Here is a 14,922-nt window from a genome sequence, read left to right on the forward strand (position 1 = left end):
GTTGCGGCGAGCGGGGGCCACTCTTCATCGCGGTGCGCGGGCCTCTTACTGTCGCGGCCTCTCCCGTTGGCAGAGCACAGGCTCCAGACGCGCAGGCTCAGTAGCTGTGGCCCACGGGCTTAGTTGCTCCATGGCATGTGGGATCTTCCCAGACCAGGGCTCGAACGCATGTCCCCTGCATTGGCAGGCAGACTCCCAACCACTGCACCACCAGGGAAGCCCTTGGCTATTTCTTATATTCTATTTTATATGTGATAATTTCTTTCTTCATTTTTTTTCTTCTTTAGCTAGCACAAAACTGCCTTACATTTCAGTTCCCCTGAACTAAACCTTTTTATCCTTTGATAAACATCCTTTCCCATGTTCTTTCCATGTAGTTTCTGAGAAAGCGTTTTGTTCAAATAATGATTATAATCCAGATTTTCTATTTATTTTGTCAGAAATGAAGGTCATCGCTTAAGATAAGCATGTTGATTTGCTATATTAACTTGTCACATTTAATTTGAGAAACAGTGTGAAGAGAGCATACTTCCTGTATGTAACTTTAAGTAGAAAAGTGGTCTCTTCTTTGTGTAAAACTATCAGAAAAAATTGCCTGAAATTTTGTTTCACTGAAGTATATGAAGAAATTAGATAATAGTTTAGATTCATTCAACCTAAAAGCAGTCAGGAATTTAAATTTTGGCTTAGAGATGTATAATTGCATGATATTCTCAGACTTTTGTTTCCTTGAAATGGCTATTATGAGAAAAATGGCATAACACCTAGAGTTTTATTCTAGTGTAATGTCTTTGAGTGAGAATTGACCAATTTAGCCTATCAATAAGTCAGAGTAAGGGCTTGCTTCTTATGATGTATTTTGTTAAACATGGTAAAAATTGGAGAAATGGCTTTCTGTGTTGAGAACGCTAGTGACAAATAATTTTATCAATAAATGGATTACCCTGATATTTTAAAGATGAATGGCATGAATTTATCATTAATGCAATCAGGAATTATAGATTAATGTTTGATAATAGAGTCATGTTTGGAATAGACTATTAAACTCTTTGTTAATTCAGTGATTTATCTCACGGTTGTATCTTCTTCCCCCAGCCTAAATTTGTGTGTCCCCTTAGGGAGCTTACTCTCTCCAGAGGCAGCACATTCCAACTTCACGTGGCTCTGATTGTTGAAGTATTCTCATTTCAATTGAACTGAAATTTGTCTTCCTATGATTTTGCCCCAAGGACCTTGTTTGGAGCCTTTTTGCTTTATTTAAAGAATTAGGACAGCTGACTGCTGAGAGCAAAAATAATATGGGGTTTCTAACAGAATCATGGGTCATTTAGAAGTATGTTTTAACATTTCCAAATACTTGGGGATTTTCCTGCTTTTTGACATTGACTGCTTGTTTAATTCCCTTATGGTCTGAGAAAATAATTTGTAAATTTCAATTATTTCAAATTTGAATTTTTTAAATGAAACTTTAAAAAGTGACTCAGAATATAGTCTTTCTTGGTGAATGTTTAATGTGTACTTGAAAGAGTGTGCATTGTGTGGTTGTTGAGTGTAGTGGTTTATAAATGTCAGTTAAGCCGATTGGTTGATAGTGATGTTCATGTTTTGTACATATTTAATGACTTTTAACTGTTCTTCTACCAGTTGTTTAGAGAGAAGTGTTAAATTCTCTGACTGTGGGGCCTGGAGAGATTTTCTCAGTGTTCCTGCACCTTCCTCAGTTTTTAGCAAGACCTGCCAGCCCCTGACAGAAGAGGTTGTCTCTCTTGCCACACTTTTCCTTCCTCAGCAGTAGATTGCTGTAGCAAAGCTGGCCCTGTGCATTTGGTTCTCAGAAATGAGTATCAGTGTTCCTGCCCCTCCTCAGAGTGGTAGCCAAACTCTCCTTTATGCCTGTGGAGGATCTTTTTTTTTTTAATAAATTTATTTATTTATTTTTTGGCTGTGTTGGGTCTTTGTTGCTGCGCACAGGCTTTCTCTAGTTGCAGCGAGTGGGGGCTACTCTTCGTTGTGGTGTGCTGGTTTCTCATTGCGGTGGCTTCTCTTGTTGTGGAGTATGGGCTCTAGGCACTCAGGCTTCAGTAGTTGTGGCACGTAGGCTTCAGTAGTTGTGGCTCGCGGGCTCTAGAGCGCAGGCTTAGTAGTTGTGGCGCACAGGCTTAGTTGCTCCGCGGCATGTGGGATCTTCCCAGGCCAGGGCTCAAACCCGTGTCCCTTGCTTTGGCAGGCGGATTCTTAACCACTGCACCACCAGGGAAGCCCTGTGGAAGATCTTATATGTGAGAATTTCCTGCTCTTCCCCTAACAGTAGCAGACCTTTCTATGAGTGCAGAATGCTGGGTCCAAGGTTTTCTGCCCTTCAACCAATAGATTACTTTATATGAGAGAAGAGTCTGGAATGTGGGCATTGGTTTTCTGTTGGTTTGTTTGTTTTGCCTCAGAATGGTGTCTTTTAGATGTCTTGCGTTGCCCCATCTTCGGTCTCATAAACATCTGGTAGGGGCAGCAAGTGAGTGCAGATTCCCCTTCTGCATTGCTATTCCAATCCACAGAAAGCCTTTAAGAATTCATTAGCGTTTCAGTTATTTTCTTTTTACCTACTTCTAAGGTAGCTGCCTATTTCTCTGTACTCTGGTAAAGGTAAAACCCTTGGGTTGTCCCATCTTTCTATGGATTGGTTTTTATACCCTTTGGAATTTAGTTTACATGGTTGCTTGTAACCTCAGCTCTCTGATGGGCTTTTTAAAAGTTTTGATTTTGTAGATGATTGAGCTTTTTTCCATTGTGGGGTATGAGCAATGTTCTCTTGTGGCTTTCTAGTTTCTAAGCAGAAGTAGGACTCCCCATTTAGTTCTTTATAATAGTTTCCATTTCCTCCTCATTATATTACTATTTTCATTTAAATATTTGGGCATAGTTATGATAGCTGTTCTAACATCTTTGTTGTTACGTCATCTCTGTTGTTTATGTGATTTTTCTTTCAATTGATTAACTTTTCTAATCACTGTATTGGGTTTCTATTGCTGCATCACAGATTAGCACAAATTTAGTGACTCAAAACATCACACATGGGCTTCCCTGGTGGCGCAGTGGTTGAGAGTCCGCCTGTCGATGCAGGGGACATGGGTTCGTGCCCCGGTTCGGGAAGATCCCACATGCCGCGGAGCGGTTAAGCCCGTGAGCCATGGCCGCTGAGCCTGCGTGTCCGGCGCCTGTGCTCCGCAACAGGAGAGGCCACAACAGTGAGAGGCCCGCATACCGCAAAAAAAAAAAAAAAAAATCACACATTATCTGAATTTCTGTGGGTCATGAATTTTGTTGGGTCTTTTGCTCAGGATCTCATAAGGCTATAGTTAGGGTGTCAGCCAGGCTGTTTTTCATCTGTAGGCTTATGAGGGAAGAAGCCCCTTCATATTTTTCACTAAATTCATTTCCTTGTGGCTGTATAACTAAGGGCCCTGGTTTCTTACTGGATCTGCTGGAGACTGCCCTCAGTTCCTGGAGGCCATCTGCTGTTTCTTGCCACATGGGCTTCCTCACCAAGGCCAGCAAGGAGAATCTCTAAACTCAGTGAGGGCTTTTATCTGATTATATCAGACTCACCCAAGATAATCTCCCTTTCGATAATTCGAAATTGATTTGGGCCTCAATTACATACATCTGTAGATTTCTTTCACCTTTGCCATAGTCATTGGCTAGATGCAAGTCATAGGTCCTGCCCACACTCGGGGAAGGTTTTTACAGGGAGTCAGCGCTAGAAGGCAGGGAACATAGGATCTGTCTTCGAATTTTGCCTACCACAGTCATGTTTTTCTGTTACTTAAGGACCAGTCTTTCAGAGGCCTTATTTTAAATCTAAACTTAGCTGGGACATCTAGAGTAGCCTTCGCTCTAGGAAGATTGTTCAGCCTTCCTGCTACAGAGTGACCTTTCTCGGGCTCTTCCCTGAATACCCTTAGAGGATCACCGAGAACTCCAGTCTAGCTGCCTGGAGCTTAAATTTCTCTCCACTTTGTTTGAGGAGGTCTGAGAATTCAGTTTATGTGTCCTCCGTAATTTTTTGCCCAGCCTAATGGAATTTCACTCTGCATACACAGACTAGTACACAGTAAAGTTTGAAGGAATGCCTTTACAGATTTCTAAAGCCCTTTTTACGCTTCTTTTTCAATCTTTGCCCTAAACTTCTAGTCATTTTAGCTTTCCTGAATTTTGATCTTTTTTTTTTTGCGGTACGCAGGCCTCTCACTTTTGTGGCCTCTCCCACTGCGGAGCACAGGCTCCGGACGCGCAGGCTCAGCGGCCATGGCTCACGGGCCTAGCCGCTCCGCGGCATGTGGGATCTTCCCGGACAGGGGCACGAACCCGTGTCCCCTGCATCGGCAGGCGGACTCTCAACCACTGCGCCACCAGGGAAGCCCCTGAATTTTGATCTTTATCTGCTCAATTTAACATAGTTTCCCAGCTTTGTTTGGATTTTTCCTTCCCTGTATCCATGGAGATTGCATGCAGGTAGAAACGGGTGCCTGAAGGGCTCACCTCATTTATTTAACTTCTCTCAGGTATTACAGTTGTGTGCTACCTGTTGTCCAGTGTCCAGTATCTGAAAAACAGTTATTTCATATATTTTGCCTAATTTTATTATTATTTTTTTAATGGAGGGAGGCTGAGTTTTGTGTTTAACTCCATCATGATCAGAAGCAGAATGGATATATCTACTTTGATTGTAAAACATTATTATTAACCTTAATGTAATTTATGTTACCCTTTGGGAGCTTCACTGTTGCTGACATCTGTCCTTAATGGGCAAATTCAGATGCTGTGTGTCCAACTGATGGTTGGGAGACTAATAATTAAGGTAGTAGAGAAATTTCTGGTTTGGTTGCATTTTTGATAACCCTGTGATTTGTGTAATGTTCCAGATTTTGCATATCTAGATTAAGAGGTTATTTTATGTTACTAACATGCAATAATAATAATTTTCTGTGGATCTAAGGTGCTTGCATGACTGGATTTTCATGTAAGTGATACCAGAACCAGAGGTTTATATATTTTTTTCTGTAGAATTGAGGTAACTATTGAAGTTTTTTGAGCAATGTGTCATCATGATTAGTGTTGTATTTTAAGATAGTTAGTCTTACATAAGTGTGCTGGTTGTATTGGAGTAGGGAGGGGGGGAGGAGTTCCAGAGACTAGTTAAAAGGTTATTGCTGCAATTCAGGTAAAATACAGAGAGTTCCTATCGAAGGCTGATGGCCATGAGAATAGAGAAGAGGGTCCTCACATGAAGTAAATAAGAAAGCATGAGCCATAAAAGTTACAGTGGGGTTTTGAGGCTCGATTATTTGGCCAGTAACAGAAAACAAAGAAGGGCGATTGCTTTTGAGATGTTCATTTTGAACACACTTGTTAAAGTTAAGGGTCTTGTGGGAGGTGTTAGTGGAGATATCCTGATCTTTGGAAAATGGGGATAGGAGTTAGAATATTCTCTTATTTAGAAGTTTGGGAAGGATTAATGTGTCTTGGTTTGACACATAGTAGTTATTCAAAAATTATGAAACTAGTTGAATAGGTAATGATACATATGATTTACCTTCTATATTTGCTGCATATGTAGTAATTATACTCTTTGATATAATTAAAAATGGAGACTAAAAAATTGTCTTTCCAGTTACATGTGTTGCTTAAGAGTTAAGACTGCATTTTTTTCTTACCACTTTCTAGGAGGTGAAGATCGAGAACTTATTCAGAGAAGGAAAGAGAAATATAGACAAGAACTGTTGGAACAAATGGCTGAACAACAGAAGAACAAGAGACGGTAATGAAAGGTTTGCATTTTAAAAAGATGTTTTGAATTTAGATACGTTTGTTTAAAATGACATAGTGGTGACTATTACATGGTAAAATAAGGGGATATTTTTCCTAATACGATTCAGTATTTGTAAATCATTCTATTTCAGTCTCCACATTGTAAATCAGCCAGGGTAATAAAACAGATACCATGTGGGTGTTCATTTTCTTTATCATAGGTAACAAAGGAGACTATGTGTTCATCCTATAACAGGCCTTGTACATACTTTCATTAATTTCTTCAGTTTTAGGGTAGCATTTAATGCTATCTACATGCCCACTGTATTATCCCATATATAGTAGCAAATATAAAATAAAAGTATTTTGTCTTTTAACAATAAAATGGTAAGCACACGTATACATGCTGTATAAAAATAATCATGATAGATCCACAGATATTTATATTGTATACAAGTCTCAGAGTTTGTAATCTTTCATGTAGAAATACCTGTGAAATATTAATTCCAGTTTAAAATTAGGGATAGATATCTTGGTTCTAAGATAATTTGAGACCTGTCATCTTTTAGTTTTGTTTTTTTTTCTAAGAGGAAGCCAATATCTACTGTCTGATATTAGCCATCTTTAACATCATTTTCTTAAAAACTCTTATTGGAAAGTATTGTATTAATTTTTCATTTTTTTACCCTCCTTTTTGTGAACTGAAGATATACATGAACGTTAAAAAAAGTTTCTTATTTGTTTCACTAAGTAAAGATTTTGTTTTACTTCTCTACTTTATTCTGTGTGAATTCCTTAGCCTTTGAAGTATCCCAGGCACTGGTTTAGAGATATTTATTCCAGGGCAGTTTACATGTGAATATTAGTTTACTTTGCACCAAATCGGAAAATTTAGTTTTCAGAATTATTTAAGACTTTATTGTCAGTTAAAGGAATTATTTGTTTTTGGAGATGTTATTGCATGGACTTTGTGTGTAAGGTTGTTTCAGTAATGATAGTGTTTATTATAACTTTTTAATATATAAAACTTTAATTTTGTTTAGAGAAAAAGATTTGGATCTCAGGGTTGCAGCTTCTGGAGCACAAGACCCTGAGAAATCGGTAAGGGTTCCTGCCGTCTTTTAATGTTTAATCTTTCGTTCAAATAAGCCTCAAATGTAGTGGCAGGTGGAGATAGAACATATTGGGGAAAATGTATGAGTAGACCAGTTTGAACAGTAATAAACTAAATTCAGTTCTCATAAAACATTAAGTCCTAACTCTTACTTGTTTACTTCTCTAAGATAATTTTTCCTTTTTCATGTGTGCGTTTTTAAAGTTTCTTGTAAATTATTCCTTTCCACTTTATTTACATGCACTATTCCATGCACTGTTTTAGTTTAATTTACAATGGATGTTAATAATTTTTTTCATTGTATCATGACCATTTTCCTTATATTAGAGGAATTTCCAAAGGAACTGAAATCTTTAATTCTAGGCTTTAAGCATTTTAGTAGTTTTTACTTAATGTAAATCTAGAGGTAATAACCTTATTTTTACTTTAATTCTTCAATTTTCATAATTGGAATGAATTACACATATCATCGCAGTTGAGTAAGGAGAAGGTAATAATTTATGACTCTTGTCAAAGGATACTTTTTTTTTTAGCTGAGTGTGTAGAATTTATTTGCTAAGGCAAGTTTTTGTTTCATCTTTAATGATTAAGAAACTTTAATTTCATTAAAAAGTTCATTCTTAAAAAGAATATATCAAAATTACTCAGCTGTAGGCAACTTTTGTCTTTTTCTTATGCTAAGTATATATCCTGTGGATTATTCATTTTAAAAAGTTTAATACTGTACCAGCATCACTCCCAGTGTGCTTTTTGACTGCTCATAGAGTAAAACTTTTAGATTAATCTGAGAAATCATTCCTGAGAAATTAAACATGCTGGGGAAAAAAGGATGAATTCCAAAACTGAATATATTTTCCTCTGTCAATAAATACCTTTGAAATAGTTTTGACAATCAGAAATTTCCTTTTCAAATCTTGAACTTTTTAATGTAATATGGTGGCATGTTAAACTTTGCATATATAGTTACCTTAGTGTTTGATGGACCTTCTTATTTATATTTAAATGAAACAACCTTTGGAGTGTCAAGTTGCTTTATGAGAATAAATAAATAAAAATATTAGATATAATATGTAGACCATTACTTTTGGGTTTACTTTTGATGTACACATCTTAGAAAAGGACACGTAAATGATGTTTTGGAGCGAGAGTAAGCAAACTGTAGCCTGTGGCCAAATCCACTTGCTGCCTATTTTTGTAAAGCTTTATTGCAGCACTCCCTCGTTCATTTGCTTACATATTGTTTTGGTCTACTTTAGTAGTTGTGAAGAGACCACATGGCCTGCAAAGCCTGATATATTTACTAGCCGGCTCTTTACAGAAAAGCTGTGCTCACACTGATCTAGAGAATACTTTGATGTTAGAATACTTTGATGGCAGTTGGTAGTGGAGCAGCATAGTCTTGTAGTATAATAGAGTTTTTTTTTTTTTTTTTTTTTTTGTGGTACGCGGACCTCTCACTGTTGTGGCCTCTCCCGTTGCGGAGCACAGGCTCTGGACTCACAGGCTCAGTAGTTGTGGCTCATGGGCCTAGCCGCTCCGCGGCATGAGGGATCTTCCTGGACCGGGGCACGAACCCGTGTCCCCTGCATCGGCAGGCAGAGTCTCAACCACTGCGCCACCAGGGAAACCCCCAGTATAATAGAGTTTTATATTTAGAATTAATATCTGGCTCTAGTCTTTGCTTGATTATTTATGAATGGTTAGACCTTAGGTGATTTATGTACTTTCATGGAGTCTCAGTTACCTCTTTTATAAAATAAGAATTGGATCTTTAAAATCTCTTAGTTATAGCTGTAAAATTCTGTTATTCTATGTCTAACTTAAGTGCCTGCTGGCAGTCTGGGATAGAGGGTCTTTGGAGATCCCTTCCACCTTTAAATTTATGATTACATGCAACAAACAGATTTTTTTCTTTATTTTAGCCTGATAGACTAAAGCAGTTTAGTGTGACACCAAGATACTTCGAAGAGACGATACCACCTGAAAGACCCAGAGTAGCTTTCCAGACACCTCTCCCTCCTTTGTCTGCCCCATCTGTCCCACCCATCCCATCAGTTTACTCCATCCCATCTCAAAATGAAGATTTGCACAATGGACCCAGCAGCACCCTTGGTGAAATGGTGCCTCCCAGGTGCTTGTTTAAAATGTTTTGTGTTTGGGAATTAGGTAAGGTATCATTATATTGTATATTCAGAAGGATTTGCTGAAGCAGGTAATGTTATCCTTCAGAGATTTTTGTGCAGTTAAAGGCTTTTGTCAAATAATTTCTATTGAAATTTGTTTCCATTGTTGATCTTTTCTCAGTTATTATAAAAACAAGGGAAATCCTTATAACATTCTTTTGCTGTTTAAAGATGCTTCAGTATTTTTAAAATGCATGACTAAGTATATTTATTATTTAGTTTTAGGTCGTATTTTGGAATATCTGTTTAACATATAAAACCTAGCCATTTTCAATTTTGTAATTTCCACTTGGCAAACATTGAATACTTTCTTCAGTTAATGTAGAAAAAGTTTCTAATGTGACTGTTTTATATATATTACTTTATTTTAGTTTCTGTTTCCTTCAACTCTTTCTCTGTGATTACTTACAGGCTATGCAACTCAAATACCTGAAATAAAGTGTTGAGATTATAAAACCTGTATTTAGGTATTAGGGTAAAGATTTGACTTCCATAGGTAAAAAGCATTGTGCTATTCTGGACTAAACATAAAGAAAATCCTGTTAACATTGGTATTTTCTGGTCTATACTTTCTTCTCTTAGTAGGATTTTCTCTTATTTTTGCTTACTATTAATGTATTAATTGTAGGATTGCATTTAATCAGGTGTTTTTCCTTTTTAACATTGATATTGTAGGATCGCATTTAATCAGGTGCTTTTCCTTTTTAACATTATTTTCTGGGCTATACGTTCCTTTAGGACTTGGTATTATCTTTTATTTACTGCTAACGAATTGTAGGACCATGTGTACTGTATTCATCAGGTGTTTTGTTTGTTTCATCTAATGGCTTCCTGACTCAAAGGACTAGGCGGGATTGGAATTACAAAGGATGGTATGATGATTTTAGCATTGATTTAGGGATTAAAATGGGTGGCTTCACTGCCTGGAATTTGGGCAGACCACACTTGTATTGAACTTCAGTTTTCTCATTTGTAAAAGGTAGAATAGTAACAGATATTTTTATATGTGTGTGTGTGTGTGTGTGTATATATATATATATATATGTTTTTTAATCTACAGTTATAGGGTTGCTGTGAGGATTAAATTTTATATCAATCTCTATAAAAATTTAAGATTTAATGATATTGACAGTTCCCTTAATTTTTCAACTGCTTTGTTTATCTATGGAGTGAGGATAGTAAGGTTAGACACGTTGAATGATTAGTAAATATGAAAAATATTCATGACTGAAGAGAACTTTAATGCCTTCTCAGCTCTTCACAATTATTTTGAAGTATACGAGGGAGAACCTAATATATACACTCAAAAGTGAAAACATTTTCTAGGATGCCTCCTTTTTCTTTCTGTTCATCTAAGGGAATTTGCCTTTTACATTTTAACTAATGGAAAATATTGCCTTGGTGGAAATACAGAGATACTTCCTAAACATTAATGAAGTGCTGATGTAGAGGTTTTTAGAAGTTTTAACTTTATGAAATGCTGAAAATGAACTCAGAAATTTACTGTTGATATTTAAATAGTTTCTTTTTCACATTATAGTTTAATTCCTTTGAAAGAGCAAAACATTTTTAGGGTTAAAAAACTACATCTTTCTCCCAGTCAAATGGAACCATTTATAATCTCATTTTGTACCTCTTTGCCTTTTCTTGATGTTGTTTCTTTCTTCTCTGTGACTAACTCACTCTAGTAGTGTGGCTGAAGCATTGCCTTTCCTAGAAAGCCTTCCTTATACTTTCCTCCTCTTCCCTATGTGATTTAAATGTTCCTGCTCGATGTTCTTGTAGCATCCTGTGTCTACTTGTATTGTTTCATTTACTGTACTTTGCTGTAATGGCTGTTTATTTTTGTATTGTTCCTGAGGGACAGAGACCATGTTTGGTCAATACTGGCAGATAGTGACGAATTAGATGTTAATTGATTGAATAAGTGTTGTACCTTAAATTATGAAATTTTATGTTTTTTGCTTTTTGAGTTATAATTTTTGATAAGAGATTGAAGCAAGATGGTGGCTTTTCCTAAAGCAGCAATTAGATTTTCAGTAAGATTTTTGTAAGAAAATCACATCTTGATTTTTAAAAAATTTGCAGTGGAATATGAGAAGAATTTCCCAATTGTCTTTTGATACAGCATTGCACCTCTGCCTCCACCTCCCCTGCTACCACCTTTGGCTACCAACTATCGAACTCCTTACGATGATGCGTACTATTTTTATGGGGCCAGGAATACGTTGGATCCTAGTCTTGCTTACTGTGAGTTATCTGTGGGGTAAACATTATTTTCCAGTGGTTCAATCAGGAAAATTGGTTTTTGTGCAAGCAAAAATATATAAATGAGAAAAAGCACAGCTTTACTTAATTCCAATATTATATATATATTGATTTAATAAATACTGTATTTTAAAACTCAGTTATAATTCATAGTTATTTCCTTTTTATCTAGATTTAAGAAATATTTTATGTTTTCTGGCCTTATTCTCTGCTAACTCCTAACTCAGAAGGAAATTGGATTTTTTTCCTTAGGAAACATTTTCAGTATGTGACTTTTCCTTTAGAGATAAAGTGTTATTAAGTGGGTACTCTGAAACAAATATGTTGGTTTTCTTTTAAGATGGTTCAGGAATGATGGGAGTACAGCCTGCAGCTTATGTTACAGCTCCTGTCACCCACCAGCCAGCACAGCCTATTGTGTAAGTAGTTAAAATAATAATTTGTTTCAAGATTAATTTGTCTTCCATAGAACTTGTATTATTCAATGTGTTCTTTTATTCTTCAGAACAGATATAACTTATTTTAATTTCCAGTTATTACGTAACCAGTATGTTCAAAGTATTGCTTTTAAGTCAGTGTTTCATAGAAAGCACATTTAAAAAATTAAGAATAACCTCACTTTCTTTCATTAGCAAAGTCATATATGTATAGTTATAGTTTTACATTTAAGTTCATGATCCATTTTGAATTATCTTTTGTATAAGGTGTTAGATTTTGATTGAAGGTCTTTTTTTTTTCTTCTGCTTTATGAGTGTCCAATGGCTCCCAGCACCATTTGTTGACACGATTATTTTTCCTGGGAATTGCTTTTGCACCTTTGTCAAAAATGGGCATATTCGTGTGGGTCTCTTTTTGGGATTCTCTATTCTATTCCATTGTTCTATGTGTTTATCCTTATGTTAGTATCACTTGATAATTGTAGCTCTGTGGAAGTTTGGAAATCGAGAAGTATGAGTTCTTCAAATTTGTTTTTCTTTTCCAAGATTGTTTTGGTTATACTAGGTCCTTGTATTTCAATGTGAATTTTAGGATCAGCTGCTCAGTTTCTGCCAAAAGGCAGTTGAGATTTTGTTGGAGATTATATAGAATCTGTAGATCGGTTTAATATTAACCATCTTAAGTTTTTTTCAATTTTTTGTAATGGTAACATACACATAACATAAAATTTATCATTTTTAAGCATTTTTAGTGTATAGTTCAGTGATGTTAAGTACATTCATATTGTTGTGTAACCATCACCACCATCAATTTCCAGAACTCTTTTCATCTTGCAAAACTGAAACTCTGTACCTATTCACTATTCCCTCTCCCCTATGCCCCTGGCACCCATATTCTACTCTTTGTTTCTATGATTTCGACTACTTTAGGTACCTCATAAAAGTGAAATCATACAATATTTATCTTTTGTGTCTGGCTTTTTAATTTTATTTATTTATTTTTTTTGTGGTACGCAGGCCTCTCACTGTTGTGGCCTCTCCCGTTGCGGAGCACAGGCTCCGGACGCGCAGGCTCAGCGGCCATGGCTCACGGGCCCAGCTGCTCTGCGGCATGTGGGATCCTCCTGGACCAGGGCACGAATCCGCATCCCCTGCATTGGCAGGCGGACTCTCAACCACTGCGCCACCAGGGAAGCCCGGTCACTGGGATTTTAATAGGGCTTGCATTGAATCTCTAGATCACTTTGGGTAGTTTTGACATTTTAACAGTATTAAGTTTTCCAATCCATGAACAGGGGATGTGTTTCCATTTGTTTATGTCTTTAATTTCTTTCAGCAATGTTTTGTAATTTTCACTGTACCAGTCATTCACCACTTTGGTTAAGTTAAATCCTGTGTAGTCTGGGTTTTTTTGACGCTATTGTAAATAGAACTGTTTTTGTAATTTCCTTTTCAGATTGTTTATTGTTTGTGTATAGACATTCAACTGATTTTTTTGTGTTGACTTTGTATTCTGGTACTTTGCTGAATTCATTTTACTAACAGTTTTGTGTGTGTGTGTGTGTGTGTGAAATTGTTAGGGTTTTCTGCATATAATATCATATCATCTGCAAACAGAGATAATTTTACCTCTTCCAATTCGGCTGCTTTTTTTAAAATATAAATTTATTTATTTATTTTTGGCTGTATTGGGTCTTCGTTGCTGCACGCAGGTTTTCTCTAGTTGCGGTGAGGGGGGTCTACTCTTCATTGAGGTGTGCAGGCTTCTCATTGCGGTTGCTTCTCTTGTTGTGGAGCACAGGCTCTAGGCACGCGGGCTTCAGTAGTTGTGGCTCTTGGGCTCTAGAGCGCAGCCTTAGTAGTTGTGGTGCACGGGCTTAGCTGCTCCACGGCATGTGGGATCTTCCCGGACCAGGGCTTGAACCAGTGTCCCCTGCATTGGCAGGCGGATTCTTAATCACTGTGCCACTAGGGAAGCCCAATTTGGCTGATTTAAATTTTTTTTTCTTGCCTAATAGTTCCAGTACTATGTTGAATAGAAAGGGTGAAAGCAGGCACCTTTGCCTTGTTCCTGATCTTAGAGGAAAAGCTTTTAGTCTTTCACCCTTGAGTCTGATGTTTACTTTGGATTTTTCATATGTGGTATTTATTATGTTGAGGTGGTTCCCTTCTAATTCTAGTTTGTTGAGTGTGTTTATCATGAAAGGTTGTTGTTAAATTCTGTTAAATGCTTTTTCTTAATCAATTGAGATGGTCGTGTGTTTTTTCTCCCCGTCATTCTGTTAATATTGTCTATTATACTGATCAGTTTTTATATGTTGAACCATCCTTATATCCCAGGAGTAAATCCGATTTGGCCATGGTATTTAATCCTTTTAATATGCTGATACATTTGGCTTGCTAGTATTTTGTTGGGAATTTTTACGTCTGTGGTCATAAGGGATACTGGTCTATAGTTTTCTTTTCTTGTAATGTTTTTGTCTTGTTTTGAAATCAGGGATATGCTGGCATCCTAGAATGAGTTAGGATGTGTTTCCTCCTCTTCACGTTTTTGGAAAAATTGGAGAAGGACTAGTGTTCTTCTTTAAATGTTAGGTAGAATTCATCATTGAAGGCATTAGGTCCAGGGCTTTACTCTCTCAGGAGATTTTTGATTAGGGATTCAATCTCCTTATTAGTTACAGGTTTATTCAGATTTTCTATTTCTTTGTGATTTAGTCTTACATCTTAACTATATTAAATCTCCAATCCATGACATGGATGTCTTAATTTATTTGGGGTTTTTAAATTTCTTTCAACAGTATTTTGTGGGTTTTAGACTGTTTAACTCTTGTTTAATTTATTCTAAAGCATTTAATACTTTTTGATGACGTTGTGAATGGTCTTTCCTTAATTTCATTTTTATATTATTCATTGGTTTATAGAAATACAATAGAAATTTGTATATTGATCTTGTATCCTGCAGTTTTGCTGAACTCTTTTTATTATTACTGTTTTTAGTGCATTTCTTTGCATTCTTCTGTATATATGATTTTTAAAAAATAAATCTATTTATTTATTTATTTATTTTTGGCTGTGTTGGGTTTTCATTGCTGCGTGTGGGCTTTCTCTAGTT

General features: G+C 36.4%; 1 protein-coding gene across 8 annotated transcripts in view; it reads left to right on the plus strand.

The window, feature by feature from the left end:
• CSPP1 (centrosome and spindle pole associated protein 1) overlaps nucleotides 1-14,922 on the plus strand; it is a 193,953-nt gene that overhangs the window by 119,277 nt on the left and 59,754 nt on the right. For 6 of the 8 annotated variants that reach the window (XM_033437555.2, XM_033437560.2, XM_049700437.1 and 3 more), the window contains 5 exons: nucleotides 5,722-5,815; nucleotides 6,849-6,906; nucleotides 8,842-9,050; nucleotides 11,231-11,352; nucleotides 11,711-11,789. In XM_033437555.2, coding sequence (XP_033293446.1) covers nucleotides 5,722-5,815; nucleotides 6,849-6,906; nucleotides 8,842-9,050; nucleotides 11,231-11,352; nucleotides 11,711-11,789 — 562 coding nt within the window. The remainder of the gene's footprint in view (nucleotides 1-5,721; nucleotides 5,816-6,848; nucleotides 6,907-8,841; nucleotides 9,051-11,230; nucleotides 11,353-11,710; nucleotides 11,790-14,922) is intronic. The other 2 variants (XM_033437561.2, XM_033437562.2) reach the window with 1 other exon arrangement.

Source organism: Orcinus orca, chromosome 17 (genome assembly GCF_937001465.1).
Source record: "Orcinus orca chromosome 17, mOrcOrc1.1, whole genome shotgun sequence".
Taxonomy (NCBI): domain Eukaryota; kingdom Metazoa; phylum Chordata; class Mammalia; order Artiodactyla; family Delphinidae; genus Orcinus; species Orcinus orca.